The sequence below is a fragment of the Drosophila grimshawi genome, unplaced genomic scaffold (assembly GCF_018153295.1).
Source record: "Drosophila grimshawi isolate 15287-2541.00 unplaced genomic scaffold, ASM1815329v1 contig_311, whole genome shotgun sequence".
NCBI lineage: Eukaryota > Metazoa > Arthropoda > Insecta > Diptera > Drosophilidae > Drosophila > Drosophila grimshawi.
Genome location: NW_025063098.1, coordinates 15,999,897 through 16,025,721, shown reverse-complemented (window position 1 = coordinate 16,025,721; position 25,825 = coordinate 15,999,897). Strand labels below are relative to the sequence as shown.

At 44.1% G+C, this 25,825-nt stretch overlaps 5 protein-coding genes across 6 annotated transcripts; 2 read left to right on the top strand and 3 right to left on the bottom strand.

Annotated features, from left to right (window-relative positions):
• Positions 1-4,632: 4,632 nt before the first annotated feature.
• LOC6567446 lies at positions 4,633-10,452 on the bottom strand. Its single transcript, XM_001994049.2, has 8 exons — positions 10,374-10,452; positions 9,776-10,316; positions 7,617-9,263; positions 6,468-7,497; positions 5,535-6,404; positions 5,323-5,465; positions 4,967-5,072; positions 4,633-4,902 (listed from the first exon to the last, which is right to left on the bottom strand). Coding segments are annotated over exons 1-8 (4,404 nt in total). The 5' UTR covers positions 10,376-10,452; the 3' UTR covers positions 4,633-4,837.
• Positions 10,453-10,906: 454 nt separating this feature from the next.
• LOC6567447 (O-phosphoseryl-tRNA(Sec) selenium transferase) lies at positions 10,907-12,720 on the top strand. The gene is made up of 4 exons (XM_001994050.3): positions 10,907-11,094; positions 11,156-11,285; positions 11,343-12,368; positions 12,483-12,720. The coding sequence occupies exons 1-4, from the start codon at positions 10,981-10,983 to the stop codon at positions 12,626-12,628; spliced, it is 1,416 nt and encodes a 471-aa protein (XP_001994086.1). The 5' UTR covers positions 10,907-10,980; the 3' UTR covers positions 12,629-12,720.
• A 175-nt stretch (positions 12,721-12,895) lies between these two features.
• On the bottom strand, positions 12,896-16,277 carry LOC6567448 (intracellular protein transport protein USO1). Its single transcript, XM_032740127.2, has 3 exons — positions 16,058-16,277; positions 14,118-15,986; positions 12,896-14,059 (listed from the first exon to the last, which is right to left on the bottom strand). Exons 1-3 carry the CDS (start codon positions 16,172-16,174, stop codon positions 13,067-13,069), a joined length of 2,979 nt encoding a protein of 992 aa, XP_032596018.1. The 5' UTR covers positions 16,175-16,277; the 3' UTR covers positions 12,896-13,066.
• Positions 16,278-16,607: 330 nt separating this feature from the next.
• On the bottom strand, positions 16,608-21,904 carry LOC6567449 (regulator of gene activity). 2 transcript variants are annotated; one of them, XM_032739986.1, is made up of 8 exons: positions 20,750-21,904; positions 19,069-19,204; positions 18,798-18,991; positions 18,473-18,737; positions 17,446-17,997; positions 17,172-17,376; positions 16,939-17,103; positions 16,608-16,876 (listed from the first exon to the last, which is right to left on the bottom strand). In XM_032739986.1, the coding sequence occupies exons 2-8, from the start codon at positions 19,199-19,201 to the stop codon at positions 16,657-16,659; spliced, it is 1,734 nt and encodes a 577-aa protein (XP_032595877.1). In that variant the 5' UTR covers positions 19,202-19,204; positions 20,750-21,904; the 3' UTR covers positions 16,608-16,656. The 2 variants fall into 2 exon arrangements, with proteins under 2 accessions (XP_032595877.1, XP_001994088.1); XM_001994052.3 differs by having other exon boundaries at positions 18,491-18,737; positions 20,750-21,890.
• Positions 21,905-22,152: 248 nt separating this feature from the next.
• On the top strand, positions 22,153-24,620 carry LOC6567450 (another transcription unit protein). The gene is made up of 4 exons (XM_001994053.3): positions 22,153-22,239; positions 22,302-22,371; positions 22,433-23,099; positions 23,160-24,620. The coding sequence occupies exons 1-4, from the start codon at positions 22,209-22,211 to the stop codon at positions 24,441-24,443; spliced, it is 2,052 nt and encodes a 683-aa protein (XP_001994089.1). The 5' UTR covers positions 22,153-22,208; the 3' UTR covers positions 24,444-24,620.
• The last annotated feature ends 1,205 nt before the right edge of the window (positions 24,621-25,825 follow it).

Sequence of the window (25,825 nt, the reverse complement as noted above, 5' to 3'; positions counted from 1 at the left end):
AGGATTTTTATTTAAAGCTTATTTAATTATGTAATATATACTATATTATTAATAATAACAAAAATATTGTTAATTTAGAAGTTGCAAATAAAAATATATACAACTTTTAGCTATGTAAATAAGTTTCTAGTACACTTTCTACTCAACTTTGTACTCCTCCTTTTACTCCACTTTCTTCTAAATTGTTCACTTTCCCTTGCTCCCCTAAATACTGTCACTACAGTTTTCACTGCACTTTTGAGTAAAATTTCGAATACTATTATTAATAGTACGTTTTTCAATTCCACTACTGTTTGTAGTGGTGTTTCACCTACCCACATTGTTGATGTTGTTTTGCGCCTGCGTCAAACCCTCCTTTGGCCAGCCCACGCTGGAAAGCCGCTTGCTGCCCAAAAACGAACTGTTGCTCATTTCTGGGTGGAATTGTGGTGGACAAGGCAAAGAGGAGAGGTGAGGAGAGGAGAGGTGAGGTGAGGAGAGGAGAGCAGAGCAGAGCAGAGAACAGAGAACTTCACAAAATGCCTTCCCGCCGGCCAAACATTATGCATGCAGTTTTCTTTTACACGTTCACGTTTACATTTACCTTTTCGTCCATCATCTACAAATGAAAATACTTTGGACCCACGTATTGGTCCCCAATCATTTGCAGTTATTGGTCGCACGCCTGCATCGATTGTGGCCCGGTCACCATGTGACATGTAAAGTGTTTTTATGGCCATCTGCCTTGCGGTGAGCTCTGCTGAAAGGTTTCGGCATTTGCCGGCGGCTCTGCGACCCAGTTGAAATAGCGTGTTAACTGATGCACAACTGGAGTGTACCCAAAATGGCACACTTATCGTGACAGGATGTGCAAAAGCCGCCATCCATAAATCACTCGCTGCATTTCCGTTGAGGCCTGAGAAATTCAATAAAATTGAATACACGCATTCATAACTATTCATATTTTTTATTCTTGCATTAGAATTTATTCAAATTTGACCAAAAATGTGAAAATAAAATGTATTTGCATTTAAATATTCATTTCCGCAACGATTGCTCACAAAAAAAATGCATTCGAGCTAAATTCTAAATTGATAAAAACGTTCAATTACAAAATATTTAAAAAATAATCAAAATTGCGTTCAGTCTTCATTTCCGTAGCGTTATTGGCAGCATTGAAAAGCGCTCCAAAATGAAATTCCAAATATCTAATCAAATTGTTGCAGTTTAATTACGGCGTAATCCACACACACACACACACATGCAAATACAGTTACACGTATCTGGCCATGTTGACCGCTAATGAAAAAACCAGTTTGGTTAACCAGAAAATCCGGTAGCCAGTAACCGGTAACGGGTAACCATTTGACCGGCAACCACAGACCGTTACCCACAAATCAAATCCTTTTCCATGCAAAACAAGAACTAATTTGAATAATTTATTTAAAGCTCCAACAAAGGACATTTAACATTCATTTCCATGAATAGAGAAGCAAGGTCAACAATTTAACTAAGCCGAGATCCTTATTAGCTATCCAAAGTAGATATTTATGATAATCATGTAACAGCTAAACTAACAGAATATCTTATTTGTAGCAATTATACCTGCCACAATTTTGGAATATTCGTGTGTGCCTGTCCACCTTAATCAGCTGCAGTAAACGTTTTTGCAGCCGCAAGTTAACATTTGACCGAGCCAGAAAATGAGCTTGAAAATGAAAAGGGAAATACAATTAATTTATATTGACATATTTACATATATATATATACGCGTATTATGCGTTGTGTAAATTCAGGTGTGGTTCAAGTACGGAAAATTCCGGTTGCTGCTTTTTATTACTGCTGAATGTGTGTGTGAGTGTGTGAGTATGTGTGTGTGTGTGTGTGTGTGTGTGTGTGTGAGTGTGTGTGTGAGTGTGTGTGTGTGTGCGTGTGTGTGTGTGTGTGTGTCATGCTATTTATGTCTGGCCTGTAATTAGGCCAACCTGACAAGTTGCATTGGCAGCTGCATTTGCCATGAGCCAATTTTAGATTTATGTTGCCTACTTTTTGGGGCACTCACATTTCAATGGAGTACTCAACAAAAGCGTATATTTAAATATATATTAGAAGCGCAATGTAGAGAGCATATTTTTTAAATGTCGTATATATTTAATTTAGCGGCTAACCAAAAAAAGCTACATATAGAAAAACATAATTGAAATAATTCTGACAACTATCAACTCAAATGTACAATAATTAAAAGATTTAATTGCAGTTTTTGTATTGGCTTAATTTTTTTAAAAATAATTCTGACAACTATAAACACAAATCTATAATAATTAGAAGATTTAATTGCAGTTTTTATATCGGTTTAATTTTTAAATGCAGAAATTCTATAGTTAATTGCATAGATTCTTTACTTAATGTTGACTAATAAAACCCAGAGAAAGCAAATCAGAGAAAAAATAATATATCGTCAGTATGAATTATATATAACAAAATTAAATATATTTATTAAATATTTATATATTATAAGTATACAGATTTGGCCACTCTGAACTAATTTTTTTGGTTTAGTTAGCATAAAATCTGTTTAGATATGCGGCTGCACAGTTGATGGCTGGTGAATCAATTAACTGTGTTATCGTGCAGGACCTTATTCTTCGTTTTGTTTTGCATCTCTTGGCCAACAGTTTCACACAAGAAGAACGGCAATAACAATGCCAACAAAAAGCTGTGGTCAGCTATTTGGCATATATGCAAAGTTGACCCACCACAAAAAAGAAAGCAAGCATCCCATAAAAAAAAAGGAAAAAAAATACAATAAACTTTGACATGGGTAAATTATGCGACCGTGCCAGGCACATGAGACACTCAGCCACAGACGAGTTAGGGCGGGTTAGAAGGGGGTTGCCAAAAAAAGTTTACACTCAACTTGCTGGACAGTCCTCGCATATGCCAAGAGCTAGGCGCCTGAGCATATTCGGCCAATTTCAGAATGGATTTGTGGGCACAAACAAAAAAAAGTCAAGCCAGTCAAGTTTCTAAATATGCATGAACACCTTTTTTGTAGGTGTGTTCGTGTGGCGTATACTTGATAACAGAAATCTCATTTCAACGAAGAACAAATGAACATTTAATATATGTATTATAATATTTTATTATATATATGTATGTTCTACTATTTGTTCTTGTTGGAACGACATTTTTAATTAAATATTTCAACAGCGCTGCAAAACTTTCTGCTGCGATTCTATTGAATGTTTTTGATACTTGTATGCGTTTATCTGTGTCTAGCTGTGTGTGTGTGTGTGTTTGTGTGCACTTGCAGGACGACATCCTGTCTGTGGGTATCGTCGCAAAGGCGTTCGAAGACTCTGCAAATGTGTGCACAAAATTAAAATGTTTACCTTTGTAATGAGCTTGCGATGTTTGATGTCTGCCCCCATCAAACATTCCCAGCATGCACAGCACATTTTGTCCATAATTTAAGGTAGCCAAAATGTTCTTAGACCATTCACTATCGAAATACGATGGCTGTAAATATGTTTGACATATATGAGTTGCATTTGTCAGTGGGGCGTCTCAAACACAGCGGGCAGCCTTGAGAAAGTGTTGTCATCATCATCATCACCATCATCATCATCATCTGTAGTTGGAGTCACGCTGTGCTCGTGCTTGATCAAAGTATTTCAGGTTTGTGCGCATTGGTAATGAATGTCAGTTGCTATTTTCTTAATTTAAAACATTTCATTGCCACAGAGCAACACACACCACACATTTCGGCAGACTTCAGCTCAATTCCACGAAGCCTTTCATCGTCGCTCGGCTGTTGATTTAATTTAAATCTAGCCACCCGTTCATTGTGTACAGTAGAGGTTATATTCATTTTGGGTTAATTTTATATTAAGTTGATGCTTTCACATTTTCCCTCTAACACATTGTCAACTGAATATTATTAATGCTTGTTCTTCGAATTTTTATGTAATGTAAGTAGTAAAGGGATTTAAGTCAGCAAGTCAATTGGATGACAATATTTTTAAAGTTTTTAAGCAGAACTCTATATTAAGTTCGAGAAACAAGTATATTAAAGAACATTTAACAACCAGCTTTCCATGAGTGTCGAAACATAAAATTCTAGGATATATACAAAGCTTGTGTCGTCTATTTGCGATTGCTTTCTACGAACTTACTCATAGTCTTGCCTATATATAGGACATTCTTTCTTTCGTTTTATGCGCCTCCAACACACTTTTTAGCCACTTACCCCACCCACAGCCACTCACTTTTTCATCATCCCACGGCAAGTGAGGGTTTCTCTGTGTGTATATGTGTGTGTGTGTGTGTGTAAATGTGTGTTTGTACTTTTAAGACATTGCTACACAAAGCAAACGTGCAAAATGTGTTAAAAAGTTGCATGCAGAGTGTAGCGAAAGCCGCCATTATTGTTGCTGTTGTTGATGTTGTTCGTCTTCCACTTGTATATGGTTGTTGCTGTCCTTTGCTTGTTTGTGTTTTACTTTTGAAGTCACCCAACACACACATACACGCACACACACGTCCTTGCGAAACGTGCAGCTTGCTGAATTTTGCAGGAAAATTCGAATAATCTTGCGAAGAAATTGTATTGGAATGTCCCCAAACTGATTTTTTTGATCCCAATTGAAATAATTTATCAGTGATAACAAAATATATTTCTACGCATAAGAATTTGGTTTTAGAACTATTCATAAGTTAAAGAGGAAACCAATATATCATACTTTCAGCATAAATTTATATATGGGTTGTAATTGATTTTCCTTTCCTTTCCGTTTGTTCGACGACTTGTGAAATGCGACAAGCAATATCGGATATATGCATAAGCATACATAAATATTCACTTTCGATTCACGATCAGGACACTGACCTCATTTAAGCGGTTGATAATATTAAAACAATTGCCTGCAAATTAATTGGTCAATATAGCAATGATTGTTATTAATCGTTAAGTTAGCAAATTGCTTACCCTTTTTAATCTCAACCATATCGCCTGGCTTTAAGATTCGATTCAGCGAATTTTTCCCGTCACACTCGAGTTCCACATCAAACTCTCCAATAATTGCAATGAAACGCTGCAATGGTAAAAATAATACAAATATCAATAAAAATAAGTTTAATAAAACTCAGTGCTTACAATGACAAAATGAACATTCATTACATTCTTAGTTTTGAGAAATGTGTTTCATCAGGTTTTTTCAACACATTTTGAAAAATTACATTGTTAAAATCCATACCAAAATTGATAAGTAAAAATTATAATATTTAAAATATGCCTTAATACAAACATTATATGTATATACAGATATATATTCTGATATGTACCAGTATATTGGTTTTATTCCGTTTTGAGCCACGCTCTTGCAGTGGTTGGAAGCGTATGAAGCCTAGGGTATATGATTCCTCCGAATTGTAGAAGGCGTAATCAAGGCCATCCATGGTCGTGAACTCCAAGTCAGCTACCGATGCTGCAAGCAATACAAAACACGAAATATAAATTTGATTTGTATTAAATAACTGACGTGTAGACAACATACTGAAGCGCATTGAATCGGTTTCGCACTCATAATCATTATCATCTCTGAGGGATTGGCGCGGTACGTCGCTGGTGCAACGCAGCCAGGATATCGCTTGCAACAGTTGTGCTTCTGCTGCAGTAATAATTGGCGCTGAAGCAACCTCAACGCGCGGCTGCACGGCAACAGCTACAACTGGTTCCGACTGGCAGATTGATGATTGCGCTGCTTCTGTTTCGACTTCTGCCTGTGCTTCTGATTCTGAAGGTATGTGATTGTGTTTTCCAACATTTTTTTTGGGTCGCCCACGCTTTCGCAACTTTTTGGGCATTGCTGGCTCTGGCGCTGCCTGGTCTGCCTGATCTGCCTGGGGTTCTGCTTCTTCTGACAGCGGCATTAGCATTGGCATTGGTTCTGCTTCTGCTTCTGCTGTTGAATCTGATGACATTATACGAGTCCTAGACTTTTTGGCTAACTTCCCCAATGTCCTTTGCTTTTCGAGCGGGGAATATTTTGCCGTTGCTGTCTTCGTGGTCTGCTGTATATGGGGCAATGATTGCTCCTCAGCTTCTTCAGTTACATCGGCGAGTCGTGAGATGCCCGTTAACTCCAACGGCTCATGTCGTTTGTCGTGCCGCTTGCGCTTCAGCGTTGAGCCACTGGCCGCCACCACTGGATCCTGAATATGTGGTGTACTGCTGTAGAGCGGCGCCTCATCAGTGACGGACGTGCTCCAACTGAGCGTTGCCCCCTCTCTGAGCTTCTTCACTTTCATAACCGGGAAACTGGAGAGCGAGCGCTCGAAGAAGGTGTGCTTGAAGGGATTACTTATGCTGTGCACCCAAGTGTTGCGCAACGGCACTTGACCACGTCTCGATCTGCGCACGCCACCTGGTTTTGCATGGAAAAATATAAACATAATTCGTTGATAGCAATTGAAATACATTTTCTTACTTGTCTCATCGTGGGCATTGCGTGCTTCATTCTCCTCCGGCGGCAGCGTCTCGTTGACCAGCGTGATTTCCAAATTCTTTAAAATTTTATTCAATCCCGGCTTCTTACGTGGAGCAGGCGCCGATGGTTTCTTGAAAACGGCTTCCTCATTTTCTGTTGACTTCGTCGTCTGCTTTGTTCTTTGCTTAGTATTTTGTTTCCTGGATCGTGATTGCTTCTGCATTGAGCGCTGCAGGGCTTCGCGTGTTGCTTTGCTGGTACTTGGTCGATCATCCAAGTCGGTCTGCTCCACGTCCAGCGGCGGTGTTACTATTTGCATACGCAACTCTTCCATTTCAGTGCTAAGCCTATCGTTCTCCATTATCGCCTCCGCCTCAGCCACTGACTCAGACTCTGACACTGCCACTGCCTCCTCCTGCTCTACAACTGCCTCCACCTCATCCTGATCCACAACTGCCTCCGATTCGCAATCCAAATGCTCTGGAACTTCCTCCCTCATCACCTCGTCTTCCGTTAGCTCCTCCTCCGCACGCTCCTGTACCTCTTGCTCCATAACCTTCTCCTTAATCTCATCGACATATTCATCCTCCTCACCGTTCACTAACTCACGCTCCACCTCTTCAACTACCACCCCAGCAACATCTCTGTCCTGTTGCTGCTCTTGCTGCACCCCTTCGTCCTCCGCCTCCTGCGATGCACCTGATTCCTGAGCAACATCAAGCGGACTGATATGGCGAATAGATTTTCGTGATCGCCGCATACATTGCGAATAGCGTATGGATGCTGGTGGCGGTGACACAATTGGTATATCCCCGATGGGCATGCTGCAGCCAGCATCTGTTGGCGGTGCAGGCGCAATCTGTATGATGCTGAAGCGGTGCTGCTTCGCCGGCACCGGCGACAGATTATTATCCTCAAAATCGGAATTGCCTTTAGTGTACAGGCTCCGTTTGGTACCCAAGCCGGAGTGCTTTTTGATACGCTCCTCAATGGTCTGCGACAGAATCAAATAATTCTGCAGCTCTGCGGTCTGCAAATTGAATTGAAATTTGAATTTATTCATATTATGTGAGAAGAGTTAGCATGCCAGCAACTATAAAATTTCTTATGTGGAATATGTGGCATATGGTCTATTAAGGTGTCACTTACCATGGGCGGATCGCGGCGTTTCCCAAGTCGCTGCTTCTGCCGCGATGTGTCCAGTTGGTTCTTCGCAGCACGCTGCATAGGATTCCTGAATCTATAAGGCGGCGATGCTGGCGCCGGTGGCGTCAGCATAGAAATCTCTGGTGGCGACGGCAGCATAGAAATCTCTGGCGGCAATGGTTCCCGTGCGACAGGTACTGAACTGCTGACGGCCTCGTCACCATTGGGTAACTCATCGTCGGGATCGGGTAGATTGCGACGCTGCAACTCCCTTTGTATGCTTTGCACCACGACCTTCCGCTGCTCCTCCGTTGTGGTCGTCTTTTGTCCATTCAGGGGAATCAATCTGCCATTTGAGCTGCGTTTGCGTAAGTCGAGTATCTCATAGTTGCTCATGCGCGCCAGCTCCATGGCGAACTGTTCACCATTGATGGCCGGACGTGATGGCTTATTGAGTACTGCCTGCGCTAGCTTCTGAGTGGACGCAGTGCCTTTGTCCGAATCCCCAGTGCGCGTACAATGCAAATCGAGCAGTTGCTCATGGGTTGTGGCCTTTGCCGGCTGTCGCTGGAGCAGGTGTTGCCTGCGGGTTATGTTGCCACTACTTGGTGCCAGATTCAGTGGTGCGCCGCTGACCCCGGCCTCATCGTCACTCTCACTGGAGTCAACTATTTGCATACCATTCTGGCATGAGGTTTGTATGCCACAGCTGACAGAAGCTGCTACTGCCGATGCTGGTGTTGCCGTAGTTGTTGCAGCTGTTGCCTTTTCCGGACTGTGCAATACACGCATCATTTCTTCCACATTGATGGCCGGACCTGATGGCTTATTGAGTACTGCCTGCGCTAGCTTCTGAGTGGACGCAGTGCCTTTGTCCGAGTCCCCCATGCGCGTACAATGCAAATCGAGCAGTTGCTCACGGGTTGTGGCCTTTGCCGGCTTTTGCTGGAGCAGGCGTTGCCTGCGGGTTATGTTGCCACCACTTGGTGCCAGATTCTGTGGTGCACCGTTGTCCCCGGCCTCATCGTCACTCTCACTGGAGTCAACTATTTGCATACCATTCTGGCATGAGGTTTGTATGCCACAGCTGACAGAAGCTGCTACTGCCGATGCTGGTGTTGCCGTAGTTGTTGCAGCTGTTGCCTCTTCCGGACTGTGCAATACACGCATCATTTCTTCTACATCTGGATAAGATTCTGGCACCACCCGCTGCAGTCCGTTCTGTGCTGCTGCTGATGGTGATGCTTTAACCAATTCTTTTTGCGGTAGACGTCGCAGTTTCACACAAAGCTCTTTTATCGTAGCCGGCGCTGTTGGACCCGTTGTGCTTCGCTTTGCGGGCAACTGCTGCAGCTGTGCCGGCTCATCAGATTGCTGTAGCACAATAAATGTTGCACCCTTGCTCAACTTGCTCTTTGCCGTTGGCAACTGGTTGTCCTGTGTGGACAACAGCCCGCTTCGACGTTGCATATTGATGAGGCTCGACTGAAATATGGACTCGAAGTCCTCATGACACGGCATAGTCTCGACGGCTGCCACAGCTGCTGCTACTGCTGCTGGGGAACGCTGTTGCTCTTGGCGACCATTGTGTTGCTTTTGTTGTTGTGATGTTGGCTTGCGTAAAGCAGGCGTGCTGCTTACCTCGGGCAACTGGAAAACACACAGCGAATTAAATATTAGAAGGAGCAACTAAAAAGTCGGACTTCGCAAAGATTTGTTCGAAGCAAAACATTTGAAGCGGTGATTGTCGATTTATGGAACTCAGAGATCTCTATATGCAGATGATCCCCATTTAAATTTGATATTAAGATTCTTTAACGTTCGAAGAGTGCCAAAATAAATTAGCGAAAATGTTTGTCTTGAATAAGAATATTTATACGATATATGGGATGGAAGGAGGAACATTTAACTGATGAAGAATATATATTTATATACTCTATGTGAGATCGAAGACAGCAAAATTATAATACACTCTGCAAGGGCATAAAATATGTTGGAGATTAGCTCTTAAAATTTGCAATATGTGTCTACTTTTGGTAATTACGGAGATGCCAGTGCCAGGCAAAAGGAAGGGACGATGCAAATATGTTGCACGGACGAATGCAGATCAAGAGTAGATATAAATTATAAAGATAAATACGCTCCCATTAGGCATCACTTACGAAATCCTGGGAGCTTAGAGGTTGCGCCGTTGTGTCATTGGCCACATTATCGAAATCGTTGAGTAGATCGCGACCGATGCTCCTGGGGCGTCTGTAGATGGACGCTCGAGCTGGCGAGGGTACGACATGTCCTGCTGACAAACTGTGGGAGCGCGCCAAAGGCGGTATATTCTCCGTAAGCAGCTCGGGTTGCGGCTGTGACTCGGCCACCAAAATATGCTGCTGCTGTTGCTGCTGCTCCGCATTTTTATCCGAGTAATGTTCCTGCAGCTTGCTTCGTAATTTTTCATGTTGTGCTGCTTTTTGTGTTGCTTCGGGCATTGTTCGTTGCTTTTGTGCCTGCGTAGCGGCGGGCAGTTTTATCAAATCGACGTCAACATCTAATGAAATATCACCGCCACCGAACAGCACAAACTGAGGTCCATTCTGTGGCCTTGCCTCGGCTTTGAGTTTGAGAAATGCCGTCAGTCGATCCGCGTCCGTGTTATTCTCACTCAAAATGTCATCCAGCTCACGCATCGTGTCCTCACTTATTTTAGGCCTGTAAAATTATATTATGTTCACTGTACAATTGTTGTTTTCTATTTTGCTCACTTACATTTTGTAGGCTTGTATAAATTCGTATTTAAAGATGTTCAATTTAAATGCTGCATCGGAATTCCATACAAAATTTATGGATGCCCAAATGATGCGCGCTGTTCGGATTACTGTTCAACACTAAAACGACTAACAATCGATAGACGGGGTGATACTTTGTTATTATGCGATATCGATAGCATATCCTCATGTGGTCAAATGACACTGGCTTTGTTTTTTTTTTACAAAATACATGTTCTTATTAGTAACAATTTAATGAATATTGATTGCTGCGTGTTTTCCAAAAATATATAGTTATATTATATGTTGTGAGGTCGAAAGATTAGTCTAACACTTTCTACAATCTTTTATTATGTTTTTTGAGCACTTTTGGCGGCCTAACTAAAAAAAACTCACTCCTTCAGTTAAAGTGAAAGTAAGTGAAGACTGACTACAAAAATTAAAAGTATTCTTATGTATAAAAATAACAATAATATTTAATAATTTTAAGCAATCAGCTTCATCGCCCACACACAACAAAGAAAACTGATTTGCTTCGCAGCGTTGACACCTTATTAATATTCCGCACTAAATGGTGTCATTCCAGTGCAATTTTGGCCGGTCCTAAAATGAATTTTGAAGGCATCAATATACCCCAAAAACTGGTGCCCAACAACTACTTACAACTGGGATTAGAAGCGCAGCGTGTGAAGCAGCGTCATGTGAAGGAACTGCTCGAGAAGGTAGTGATTGCCCTCAACTATTATTGTTAAAAACGATTGATAAAAAGGTCGGGTTTTGCAGCGTAAATTGCCGGAAAATGGTTGGCGGGACGAGGAGATTGAGGAGCTGGTGCACCAACTGGCCGCCCTGGACAGCAACAATTTCGCCCACAATGTGGGTCTGGGTGAGCGTGAAGCGCGCATTGCGTGCAGTAAGTAAAAATAGAGATTCAAAATTGTATGTATAAATAAGATTTGTATACTTTGAGGACTTGTGGCGCGACGACATTATAATTTTGGACATGGCATTGGTCGCTCGGGGGATCTGTTGGAGGCACAGCCGAAAGCAGCCGGCTCCACGCTGCTGGCGGCATTGACAAACGCGCTGCTGTTCGAGCTGCTGCAGATGCTGGGCATGCACAGCTGCCGTGGCTGCTTTCTGGTGCCCATGGCCACTGGGATGACGTTGATGCTGTGTCTGCAGGCGCTACGCAAGCGTCGACCCAATGCCAAATATGTGCTCTGGTCACGCATCGATCAGAAATCCTGTTTCAAGGCAATTACAGCTGCCGGTTTACAGCCAATTGTGATACCCTGCCTGCTGCTAGAGCAGGAGCAATCCCTGATCACCGATTGCGAGAAGTTTAAAGAGAAAATTGAGGAACTGGGCGCCGACAGCATACTCTGCCTGTACACGACAACCAGTTGCTTTGCGCCACGCAATAGCGACAACATCGTTGCGATTGCCAAGCTGGCCAAGAGCAACTCATTGCCACACCTGGTGAACAATGCTTATGGCCTGCAGGTAGCTGCAATCAGTGGGCAATTGGAGAAGGCGCAGCGCGTTGGACGCATTGATTACTTTGTGCAAAGCACAGATAAAAATCTCCTTGTGCCCGTCGGCGGCGCCATTGTCGCCAGCAGCGATGAGCAGCTGCTGCAGCATTTGGCCAGCTGTTATGCGGGTCGTGCGAGCAGCTCCCAAACTCTGGATGTATTCATGACGCTGCTCTCACTGGGATGCAGTGGCTATCAATCTCTGCTTGTGCAGCGTCAGCAGCGATATCAATGTCTCAAGCAGCGACTGCAACAGTTTGCCAAGGAGCACAACGAAACCGTGCCACAGATGGCAGACAATCACATATCGCTAGCGTTGACACTGGGTACGTTGACCTCTTGTCCGGGCGGTCGCAACATCGTTGAACTGGGCGCCATGTTGCACACGCGTGGCATCTCCGGCGTGCGAGTGGTGCCCGTGGCTCAGCTGAAGTCCATCGATGGATATGAATTCAAGCGTGAGTATTTTGAATGGGTTTCGATCATTTAACGAAGCAACAATCGATAGTTTCTCCCAACTTTAAATTTATACTTTTCCCCAAATAAATTTAGATTGTTTTTTCCGTTTACAGATTTCGGTGCGCATCATGATCTGCTGGAGGTGCCCTATTTAACTGTCGCCGCATCACTGGGCATCACTTGTCCCGATATTGATAAGTTCTTCGAGGTGTTGGAAAAGTGCTGGACACAGTTCAACAAAACCACAGATAAGCAATAGAAATATTGCAATTAATTATATTCTCAAGTCGGGTGATTAAGAATGTATAAAGTGTGTACATATTTGCATAATCTATATATATATATATATCTATAAAAAATTCAATAAATACATAATCATAATTATTTATAGTGAATTATAAATAATTCACTAAAACAGAATACAAAGTTTTTATAATAAACTGAATTGAACTTGAACGTTTATCTAAAGATATTTCTTATTAAATCTTAAAAATTTCCGAATGCCAATCGTTCTTTAAAACTATTATACTTCTACCAAAAACAGCTTAAATTTGAAATTAGCGTGATCTGTTTGGGAATGTAACGATAAATGTATTTAATTCTATTCATTCGTATAAAAAACAATTGGACATAAAACATTATTTAGCGCCGTACAAAACTAGTATAAACAATTCACTAAGAATGCCAAATTACAATTTCAATGATTGCTCGGCTCATTTTCCTTATCGTTTGTATTCTTGGGCAGCTCATCGCGAGCACTTTTGCGCTGATGGAAATGCTGATGCAGTTTGGCTTCGATCTGGACGAGGGATGTGTTGTACTCCTGCTTGATGCGCTCGATTTCGCTCTTCGTGTGCGCATCCTTGGCCTCCAGATAGAGTTTGTAGTTGTGGACGGTGCGCTTGGCGCTCTGATAGCGCTTCTCGGTGGCCTGCAGCTCCTCCGCATGCTTGTCGAGCACCGCCTGTACATGGTTGCGCCAATGTTGCTCGACCTGTTCGATGGATTGCTTCTGTTTGTCCCACTCAGTCATCACGGCCTTCATCGAGCGACGCTCCGATTCGATGCTCGCATGCTGCTCGTCCAGTTCGCGGAGCAGATCGGCGATACGTTGATTCTTCGCCTGCAACTCGTTGCGGCACTTTTGCACCAGTTGCTTCTGTTTGTCATCCTTGTCGTCCAGCATATCCTGCATGTGTTCGCGCTCCGCGAGTATTGTCTGCTTCAGCACCTCCACCTCCGTTTGACGCTGCTGCAGATCCCGTTGGACCACTTGATACTCTCGCTGCAGGCATTGGCTGCGCTCATCCGATTGCTGGGCGCGCATCGTGAAGCGTTTTAGTTCGGCAGCAAACAATTTGGCCATCTCATCGCGTACACGCTGCTCGATGCGCTTGATCCGCACCTGAGTCAACTCCGGCGATGTTGGCGACCCGTTGACTTCCGGATTTGAGCTGACGGGACTTGGCTGCGCTGTCATCTTAGCTGCCTCCTGCTGCAGTTGCTCCTCGTATTGCTGCGCCTTGGCCTTCAGTTCGCCGAGCTGTTTCGCCTGCTCCGCCGCCAGCTGCACCTTAGCCTCCAGCTCCAGTTGCAGTTGTTCCGTCTTTTCCAACTCGCCTCTCAGCTCATCCAATTCCTTGGCTTGCATGGAGTTCGTATTCTGCAGCTTTAGCATTTGGATTTCAATCTGAAAATTACAGTTTAGATACAAATACAGTGGAGACTCCTTACTCCTCGCCACTTACCTTGGTGATCTCGGCCAGCTGATCGTTGCACTTGCTGCAATTGCTGGAGCTCTCTTTGGCGGCCTTGAGCACCTCGTCGTGCTTCTCCCGCTCCCATTTCTCGCGCAGCGTTTGCAACTCTCGCTCGTGTCGCGTCTTCTCCGTCTCGAGTATCTTGGCGAGCTCTTGGGCCTTCAGCTCGGCCAGCTGCACGTTGCGCTGCAGCTGAGCGATCTGTTGACGCTGCTCCTGCAACTCCTTGACGCTATCCTTGTCGCTCACTTTGCGCAGCTGATAGTTGAGCGACTCCTTCTCGTTGGCAATGTCCGTGTAGAGCGTCTTCAGTCGCTCCACCTCGCCCTGGGCATCCTTCAGCAGAATCTTGTGCCGCTCCAGCTCCAGTCGCACATCGTCGCCGGTGGCACGCATCTCCAGCTGACGTTTGTCATCCGTTAGCTGATCGCATGTGCATCTCAGCTGCTCGTTCTCCTGTCTCAGTGTGTCCAGGCGTGACTGCAACAGTTGCAACTGTTTACTCAGTTTCTGTTGCTCTACATTTTGGCTATCGGCCTGCTGACGCAGTGTATCACGCTCCGTTATCAGTGTATCCAGGTCGCTGCGCATTTTGGACACGTTCAGGGAGGAGTTGTGCTGTCGGTCCTCCAGCTGCTCCTGCAGCACCTTAATGCGCGTCTCCAGACGCGTTTTATCCTCCTTAAGCGTGGCCAGCTGCACGAGTGTTTTGTTCTCCTCATCGCGTAGCGTGCGCAACTCGTTTGTTCGCTCGCCCAGCTGCTTCTCCAGGCGGCGCACCTCTTCACGCTTATTCTTGAGATTGCCCAGGGCACGATACAGTTCATGTTTGATGTGACCCATGCGATCAGCGGGATTGAGGGGTGTGCTGCCCGAGAGATACGACGGCAGGTGACTTAGTGTCCCCGATTCGGATTGATGTTGCTGTATCAGTGTGTCCATTAGATCCATTTCGGCTGTGGCGCCATTCAAGCGATCCGTTAACTGCGCTATCGTCTGATCTCTGCTGCTAATCTGGGCATGCAAATCCGCAATGCATATCTGCTGACGCGTATATTCCGCCTCGTAACTGGGCTGCGCAGTCAACTGATTGCAGCGATGCTGCGCCACATCCAGTGCCGAGTTGAGCTCATTGATCTTGGCCGCCTTGTCCAGCAGCATGGACTCGTGACTAGACTGCAACGAATTGTAGCGCATGTGCATCTGATCGAGTTCCTGTTTCTTCTTATCGAACTGATCGCTCAGCTGGCTGAACTGTTGCTGCATCAGTTCGGTTTGTGCACGATGATGCTCCTCCAGCTGTTTGATACGCATATCGACGTTGCGATCCTCTCGCCTATGCTGATCCCGCTCGACCAGATCATATTTACGCTGCACATCCGCCAACAGCGCCTGTGCCGTCTCCAATTGGCCCACCAGCTGTGTATTCTCCGCCTCCACTGATTTCTTTTCGCTGCGCAACTTTTCGATATTGTTGTCCAGATTCGAGCACTTCTCCTTGCTGTCCACGAGCAGCTCGTGCATGTTCTGCTTCTCGCGCAGCGCTCGCTCCAGTTCCGCTTGGGTGATGGTCAGTCGCTTCTGGTACTCATCGATTTTCTTGTGCGCATCCGACGCTATCTTATTGGTGTTCTGCAGCTCGTGCGTCTTCGACTCCAGCAACATTTTTAGCTTGTGCATTTCGCTGGCATTCACATATTCCACTTGCTGGGCGGATGGCGCTGGCGCTGGCAGTGGGGGCAACGGCTGTGCTGGCAATAAATTCGATGGATAATTTGTTGTGGAGTCAATTGTACTCTCTTCGTCGTCGTCGTCGTCATCCAAATCATCGAAAGCATTCTCCAATAAATTCCCCAGCTGCGAAACAACGGCCCAATTTCTATGTAAACAATGCTGGCGTCGTTCAACAACAAAATTCCATCACTCACCTCAGCTTCGCGGCGTTTTTGATCCTGCAACGCTTCCTCCTCCTCCTGGCGCTCCAACGTTGAATTCACCTTGAGCGTATCGGCGCCCTGGAATAGGCTGACGCCTGGCGTGTTCATCTTGTGTCGGTTAACTTTTCAATTTAAAATGTAAACCAAATGCGCAAGCGCCGTATCCGAATTTGTTGTCAAGCGAGGTATGCAGCTGACTATTGTGCTGTCTAAAATTGGTATACAAGCAAAGTATGCAGCTGACGACCCTACAGCTTAACATATTATATCAATAAGTTAACTATCCCTCGTCACAGTATTGCAAGCATTTCCCATTATAACAATATTAAAATTAAATACGCAATGAGCGCAGATCAAACGAGTCACGCAGAATTTATTCAATTTATCCCGTGATCAGCATACCACAAGCAAGGCATAAAACTACGCAGTTCTCTTTGTGGTGGCTGGTCGATAATGTATAGTTAGTGTTTATCGATAACACGAGCACAGGGTCGCCTACGTTAAAAATTGTACGTTAACAAATTCAAAATACGTTCGTTGATTTGTTTTTGCTTTTTCAAATTTTTTCGATTTTTTGTTTTTTATTATTATTATACAGACTGTCCATTCATAAACGCATTTATATTGGGACATTTATCTAATTTCTCGGCATCTATTTGGAAAACCTTGGACAAACGTTTCCAACTTTGCGCATCAAAGTAATAGAAGGTGCCACGCTCTTTTGTACCATTTTTTTCATATTGATTAATGCCAGGAATTCGAGTTATCCATATCTTCTCCTCCACATGATACCGCCACTCGCGACTATGCCTGCAACACACAATAAAATTCAATGCATATTTAGATTACAATTTCAACGTTTTATGACTTACAATTCAGCAGCTGCCATTAATTGCATCATATCACCGATATTCGTGTAGAACAGGAAAAAGAGCAGATCTTCTTGCAGCTTTTTGAGTGCCGGCGCGGTGAGCTTATCTCTAATCGCAAAATTGATCAGATATTCGGGTGGCACGTTGTACTCAACGTCTTGTGCTCTATATAAATAAATTGCAAATCAAATTATTATATATATTCAAATTATATATATATTATATATGTTCACCTGCAGGGCTGTTCCACGAACGGTCCAGCGAATGTTGGATGCAAACTCTCCTGTGAATTTAGATTCAAGCCGAGGCCCGTTAGGTCCGTGCCGAGCGACAGAGTCACCAGATTGGGATCCGTTTCGGCCGCTCGGATGAACGTCAGCAGACCCACCATGCCAAACTGATTGTTCACCATGCTCGCTGGTATGTTTGTGACCTTGCCTGTAAATAATGGTCGATTGATTATATATATTTAGATAACACATAGAGCTATAATTAGTGTAGGCTTACCATCTGGCGATGTTTGTACGCCGCTCTTCACAAGTTTATCATTGCTGGAATTATCGTTCATATGCTCGCTGCCTGCCCCGCTGCTGCCGAGACCTCCGCCTACGCCCATCATCGCATTGTTGCCGGGCACGCTGTTGACATTAACGCCGCCACCACCTACGCCGCCACCGCCAGCGCCCACTAATCCTACATGCGTCGCATTGACAACACCACCGCTTGACCCACTGCTGCTACTGCCACCGCCGACAACAACACCGCCCAGACCGCTGCCAACGGCGCCGAGTCCGTTGCCGCCGCCCACCGCACTGCCCGAGGAACTGCCCGACGAGCCGCCGCTGACCACAATTGAATTCATTGCCTTTTCCGTGCCATCCAGATTGTTCTCTGTGATGCCGACTCCGCCACCTGCTGCGCTGCCAACGCCTCCGCTGCTGTTGCCACCTATCGCGTTCGTTGTGCCGTCGGAGTTTTGGGTGCCCGGTAACGCAGGAAAGTCCTCGTTGGACATCGTGAATTCCGATTGCTCTGACGTTGGTTGCTTCACCATGCCAACTGAAAAAAGCACATCGTCAGTTACATAAAAATACCCCAAAATACACAAATGTTGTGCACACTCAACACACACATATCGCAAAATCAAAAAATTTTTTTTAAAAAGTTGACTTTTAATATGGGAAAGAGTTCTCTTAAATACCACAGTGGTCGCTAGATTGGAATCGTTTATTTGTCGATGCATAAATATTATGAACGTCACCCATTTAAAATTTAGCGAATTCGAGCGACGACTGTATAAAGGACTAACTTTTATCACTCATGAGTAGCTTGTAAACTATATTTTTGTTAATTCCAGCACCACAAAGCAATGAAGGAAGACTCAAAAACAAACAAACGAACCATTAGCACAATAAACTACAAAATATATAAATAAATAAAGCATTAATAAAAACAAAACAAAATACCCAAACCGTAACCAATTATTGTAACAGAAATTAAATTAAAAGAAAGTGGATTTTTTTTTTGAACTCACAAGAGGTAAAGAAATTACCGTAGGGTTTGCTGCCCGGCGGCTGGAGGGGATTCGATTGGGGCAGTGTCTGATCGTTCTGGCCGCGCGCATTCGTCAGCGATGGAAACTCTGTGGGATCGAGGAGCGCTGGCGTTGATGAGTCTGCGCCACTGCCACCGCCGCCGCCCCCACCGAATACATGAAAATTATTTAAAGGACCGCCGCCCCCTCCGCCGCCCGTGCCATAGCCACCGCGGCCAGACTGCATAAAATTGCCCATGTTCGACTGCAAGCGAAAAACCAAAATTAATATATCTATATAATATATTTACATATGGATACTCACCATGGGCCCGCTGCCCAAACCCATGGCACGACGCTCCACAAACGGCCGCTGGCCAAACAGGTTCGCATTGCGATTACCACTCGATAAGGCGGGACCACCGACCGATAACTGCGCATTCCGATTCGGCGATAGCTGAGGCGGCTGTTGCGTTTGTTGACCGTAATTCGCAGCGCCAGGATACGAGGTGGCGAAATCTAGAAAACAAAACCATTTAATTCGCAAAATTACTTATATATATCTGTAATCGATTACTTATCGACTGGTCTCTTACCGGTTTGAAACATGCCGGACGTGGGTGTTACATGGCCAGACATGGAGCTACCACCGAAACCGCCTGCTGTTCGTCCCGTTAATGCCGCATTTGCTATGCTTCTCGGCGGTTGTTGAAAATTTAAATTCGCCATAATCTGTGCAGCATAACAAAAATAAACAAAATGCAGAAAATCGTTACAATTTTATTTGAGTTTGTTTGTGTTGATTGAATTTCGTTAGTTAGCGAAGCAATTATCGCTGATATCGATTTTGAAGTTATCTGCCAAAATGCGCAACGATAACAGACGATGGTCGATCGGCATATCGGACAGCCCTGTCGTAATCTGTGATGCAGTCGTGACGTGCGTTTTTGGCGCGCATAAGAAACGAACAAATATACATACACCCAGAAACCAATTGGGCAACAACAACAAATCAAGCGAGGCCGGCTGTTGTTTACCATTGTGAATGGTTGAGAGAGTCGCAATTTAATAAGCAGACAATTGTGACTCACTCAGATTTATGAGGTTGTTGTAGAAACGAGAGACTGGCAGACAAGAAACTAGAGAGCACAATTTGATAACACATACTGAGTGCAGAGCAGGTTATAAGAAATATTGTGGCGCGTTAAAAAATACACAAACATATGCTTATAAATAAATATAAACAAGCTAAATGGGGCGCCGCTTGGTTTTCAGTGCCTGCATTATTGTTTTTGTAGTATGGGGGCGGGTTTTTTTTTCGGTATTAATTTGCGGCTTTGATAAAGCCAAGGCTGCTGCAAATTTACGTAACTTTAGGTTACAACAAAAGCGACAATTACAACAAACAGTAGGGCTATATTCCAATAGTAATCAAGCTGTTAAGGCAATAATGAAAAACCTACGCAAGTAAACAAATACGCAGTAGTATTATTTAGATTAAATAGCCACCCAGCCATCAGCTGTCAAAAAAAATAAATAAATCAATCGACAGGCAGAAAAGGAATCATAATGCGTACCAAGTATGCATATACAAACACACACACACACACACACACATACATATATATATATATATATATATATATATAGGCACATCCATCTGCATCAATTTGGCTTGGCGTCTCAAAAACCAGAAACAGGATGCGGCGTCGTCTGTTGTTGCTCTGCTTAAATGGCCGACACAAAAGACAAGTGGTGAAGGATACAATCTGTGTTGGTGTGTGTGATGCGTAAAATTAAACACACACACAATCATATACAAAAAGTGCTTAAGTGTTGCTGATCTACAGGTAGCTCTCGGCCCTGCACTTGTTGTCCGATGATTATTATTACTTATTGTGTTTTATGTTCTGAGCACCTTTTATGTGCTTTATGCGACCTTCTCTCTTTCTGTCTGTCTCACTCTCACTCTCTCTCTCTCTCACACACACACAGATTTGTTTGCCCGATTTGCTTTGCTGCGAATGCTGATCTTGTTTCGATTTATGTGTGTAACTTCATCAGCTGACCAATGTGCCGTTTGGCAACACTGTTTTCGCTTACAACAAAATGCTGCTGCGGCTGCGAATTCAACTTTGGCCAATTAGCGTTCAGGGCTAGCCTTGAAAAAGAGCTTTAGCTTTTAGCAGCAGCAGCAGCAACATAAACAACTAATAGACTAGACTACAACTAATAGACTAGATGAAGAAATTTAAAAATATTTGACTATTCACTTACCTAAATGAACGTTGGATGATAATGCTGCTGGTGCTGCTTCTTCTTCCTCTTCCACTGTTAATGCTACTGTTTGCCGACTACTGCTGCTACTACCAACAACATACACTGAATGTTTTGTTCTCACCGCATCTAACATTCCAAAGCGACTGGGATTGAGTCGTCTGTGGCGACGCTGACGCTGCTGCCGTCGTCCTAACGCCGTTGCGTTCTTGTTCTTATTGTTGTTGCCGCTGCTGTCACACAACTGGCGTCCTTACTATTCTGTAGCTGTGTGCGTGAATTTTAGTTGCCGTTTTTGATCACTTTTTTTACAGCTACTAATAAATGGCACTCACAACGGCACATTCAGGATCCATGCACAGGGATACGGTTCACACGCACACACACACTGGCACAAGCACCCACACTGATGCGCAAAGTGTTAGCAGCGAAACGTGCGGAGCGGAGTGAGAGAAAGAGGTTAGTTGGTATTTTTCCGCGCCGTCTTCGTCCCTAAATATATTGCGTATATATATACAATATACATATATATGTATGTTCGCACACACACACGCGCGCTGTATTTGTGTATTGGTGAACTTTATTGCCGTCGTGCTTTCTGCCCGAGAGAAGGAGTACCGAAGGTTTTTTTTCTTTTTTTTTTAATATGCTTTCCTCCTTTTTGCAGAAAAGCGGCGAACGCACACAATTTTTTTTGCTGCTGGGGCTTGAGCGGCCAATGCGATAGCTTCAAAGAGTCTCGAAGCGTTTTGTTTTTTTGTTTCGAACGGTATTTGGGTTTTTTTTTTGGATTGTTTTGCCTTCGTTTATGTATAATATGTTGATTTTATTGTAAGTAAATAATTGCTTGCTATTGCGCTGTTGCCACTGCTTCCTCTTACTTCACTGTGTATATGTGTGTGTTTCTCTGTCTTTGTTTTCTCAGTTCATTGAAATTTCACCCGAACGCGAATTTGGGGTAAATTCGCTTCGCGATTTGCGCACCTTTTACGCCACGCACAATTTGATGCACTTTAATTGAAAATAGGCAAATGCCCAATAGTTGCAATTGCAATGCTATAAACAATTTTTGAGCGCTCGAAAAACGCTTAAAATGTACACAAAAAATGTTCCGCAAAAACTTTTGTGGCTCGTCACATACGAATACAAACACACAAAAGACGGAGACGGATGATGACTATCGATGCAGCACACTCTTATCGATAGTTGACGATAGTTATGCGATAGTGGCATTCGCAACAGCAACACGGTTGCCTTGAACATTTTTAGGAACACAAGGCACGTCAAGTAATCAACAACTTATTTTCGGCGTTTTACAAAACAGTGCAATTTGTTTTTGTTACTTAGCTAGATATTAAATGGAGTGTTAATTTTCCTTTATTCATTTAATTAAACTGTTTTTTTTACTGGTCCTATAGCTTACTGTCCAAGTTTGGCATATAAAATATAAAATTGCAAAATGGGCGATGCGAATTCAGATGACGAAAGCGGTAAATGCATTAAAATATTTTTTATAGTTGCAGCTGTACTTTTATAATTGACATTCTTACAGGTTCAGGATCCGGTTCCAGTCGCAGTGGCAGCCGCAGTCGCAGCGTCACGCCTCAAGGCAGCGCTCCAGGGTAGGTTTGCCACAAATGATTTATTGTCAGCTTATAAGGATTACCCTTAAAATTTGTTTAGTTCGCCACGCAGTCACAAATCGGGCAGCGGCAGCGAACGTTCGCGTTCAGGGTCTCGATCCTCTCGTTCGCGCTCGCGTTCCGGTTCCGGTTCGCCGCATAGCGCCCGTTCCGGCTCGGCAGGCAGTCGCCGTTCGCGCTCCCCTTCGCAGCACAGTCAACGCTCGGGACCTGCTCAGCCCCAAAGCCCCGCCTCGGCGCACAGCACTCAGTCCAGGTCACGATCCCATTCCCGATCTCGGTCCCGCAGTGGCACACCCCATAGCAAACGATCGCATCCGGAGTCGCGCTCCAATTCGCCCAATCTGCAAATTGATGATCAACGTGCCAATTCAAAGAGCAAGAGTCGCAGTCGGAGTCGCAGTGGCAGTCGCACTTCCCGTTCCCGCTCCAAGTCGGGCACACCACGCTCCAAGCCGGGCACACCACGCTCCAAATCGGGCACTCCACGCTCTAAGTCGGGCACACCGCGCTCCGGCCGCACATCGCACAGCAGAAGTGCTTCCGGCTCGGGTTCGGGCAGTGACATTGGCGCTCCAAAGAAAAAACAGCCGCGCCGACAAAGCGGCTCCGATGCAGAGAAACGGAGAAGCGACAGCGATACAGAGACGCCATCGAAAGCAAAGAAGTCGCGCCTGATTGACTCAGATAGCGACGATGATGAAGCGGTGGGTAATCCTTATATCGATTTAACTGTAGCTTAACTAAGATTCCTAGTGCTCCTTTAGCCCAAGCAGCAAGCACCTGCCGCTTCGGACATCTTTGGCGATGCGGATGACATCAGTGACGATGAGGAGATGGCTGCCAAGCCAAGTCCGCAACGCTCGCAGAGTCGCAGCCGCAGCAAATCTCGATCACGCAGTCGATCTGTCAGTCGGTCACGAAGTCGTTCTCGTTCGCGTTCCCGCGAGCAGCGCCAGCAGACGACAGCCAAGGAAGATGAGCCGGAACCGTTGCCGGAGACACGCATCGATGTGGAAATTCCACGCATATCGGCTGATCTGGGCAAGGAGCAACATTTCATCAAGTTGCCAAATTTCTTGTCGGTTGTCACGCATCCCTTCGATCCGGAGACCTATGAGGATGAAATCGACGAGGAGGAAACCATGGATGAGGAGGGCCGCCAGCGCATCAAGCTCAAAGTGAGCAACACGATCCGCTGGCGCGAGTACATGAACAACAAAGGCGAAATGGTCCGGGAGTCGAATGCTCGCTATGTGCGCTGGTCCGACGGCAGCATGAGCCTCCATCTAGGCAATGAAATCTTCGATGCGTATCGCCAACCCCTTGTCGGTGATCACAATCATTTATTTATACGGCAGGGCACGGGTCTGCAGGGCCAGTCGGTGTTCCGCACCAAGTTGACGTTCCGGCCGCATTCGACGGAATCGTTTACGCACAAGAAGATCACCATGTCACTGGCGGATCGTTCGACCAAGACGAGCGGCATCAAGATACTCACCCAAGTGGGCAAGGATCCGACAACGGATCGCTATTCGCAACTAAAGGAGGAGGAGGCCAAACTGCGTCTGGCCATGCGTACCCAGCACAAGGCGCAGCCCAAGAAGAAGAAGGCCGGCACCGGCGAGCCATTGATCGGTGGTGGCAACTCCTATCAGCATGACGATGGTAGCGACGATGAGAATGCCATCAGTTTAAGCGCCATCAAGAATCGCTACAAGAAGGGCTCCGGCGGTGGCGGTGGCGGTGCTCAGGGTGAGCCGAAGGCCTCCACCATTTACTCCTCCGACGAAGATGAGGGCTCCGACTTTGAGGCGCGTCGCAGCAAAAAGGTGAACAAGGCGAAGGCCAGCAAAGCGCTCCGCGATTCCGACAGCGAATCCGATGTCGGCAGTGGCAAGAGTGGCGATGGCCCCGATGACGATGGCAGTGGCAGTGGAAGTGGCTCGGGCAGTGGCAGCGGCAGCGATAATGAATCCCACAAAAGCGGCAGCAAATCCGGCAGTGGCAGCGGCTCCGGCTCCGGCAGTGGTAGCGATAATGATGATTAGTCATTGTTATCCACACTTACTTCAACATACACTTAATCGAAGAAAAACTGTTCTCGGTTTCATATTTTAGTTTGCCCATAAATTGTATAAAAAACAAAGTAGAATACATATTAAAATCAAATATAATACTAATAAATGTAATCTTCCACTGGTTTCTCAGTCTGCTTAGAAGCGTTGATAATTCTGGTTCTATATCTTAATAAAACTTTGTATATATCCATCTTATGGGTTCAGTCACACATGACGTCGGAGTCGGATCGTTCCACTATATTATATAGCTGAAATAGTAACAATCTACCAAGATAACAAAATATGCGCTTCTCAAATTTAGCCAAAATAAAATCATCACCATTTGCCATAGGAACAATCAATGAGTCTTAAGTTGTGGGATCGAAATAGACGTGGACATATTGTTTGTTTTCAGTACAAAATAGTTGTAATAGAAAACATTTATAATTAAACATTTTCCTGATTTCTCTCAGTACTATAAAACGACTCCTTAGAAATGAAAGAAAATCACATTGGGAAATTTTGTTTGTTTTTGGTTTTTAATATATTTTTCCATAAATTATTGCTTAAATATTTTTGTTTTATACAATTAGTCTAGTCGGCGTACAACTTGCGACGCATTCAACCCAAAACACATGTGTTTATATTTGTTTGTTATTATAAAATATTCATCTTAGTCAAATATCTACAACTGCATTTGATTTTTTAGAAATGATTCTTATCAATTTGTTTTTTTTTATATTTTTTTTTAAAGATTTTTGCACATTTGATTAGGGATTCTAGAAAGGTACACGTTCTACATTCATTCGGTTCTTTCTACTTGCCAAACATTAAACACTATATTCTGCATTGGTTATTCGGTTTCGTTTTATAAATATGTATATATATACTAAATGTATCTAAAAAAGTGGTTATCAAGTTTATTTTTTCTTTTCTTTTCTTTTTGCTTTGTAAACAAATATTCGAATTTTATAAATATCATAAATTATACATTTTATGGTTTTTTTTCTGTTTTTTTTTTTGATTTTTGAAAAATTGATTGTGCGACAATTTGTTGTCATTGTAAAGTTAATAACATTATGTATAAATGCTAAATCAGCTTTGTAAAATTGCTTTGCTAGGTGACGAGTACACACACACGCACACACACACAATATGGGTATACATTGTATATATATATATATATATATATATATGTGTACAGATCAACTGATCTGGGGCCCCCTAAGTTGTGCGCATTACGAAATAAGGCAGTTTTTTATTTTGTATTATTATTATTGGAAATGTTGTCTCGTGTTATGCAATCGGAAATGCTAATTGTAAATATATACGTATATAGGTAAAATCCAAAAGAACAAAAACAATAAACGATC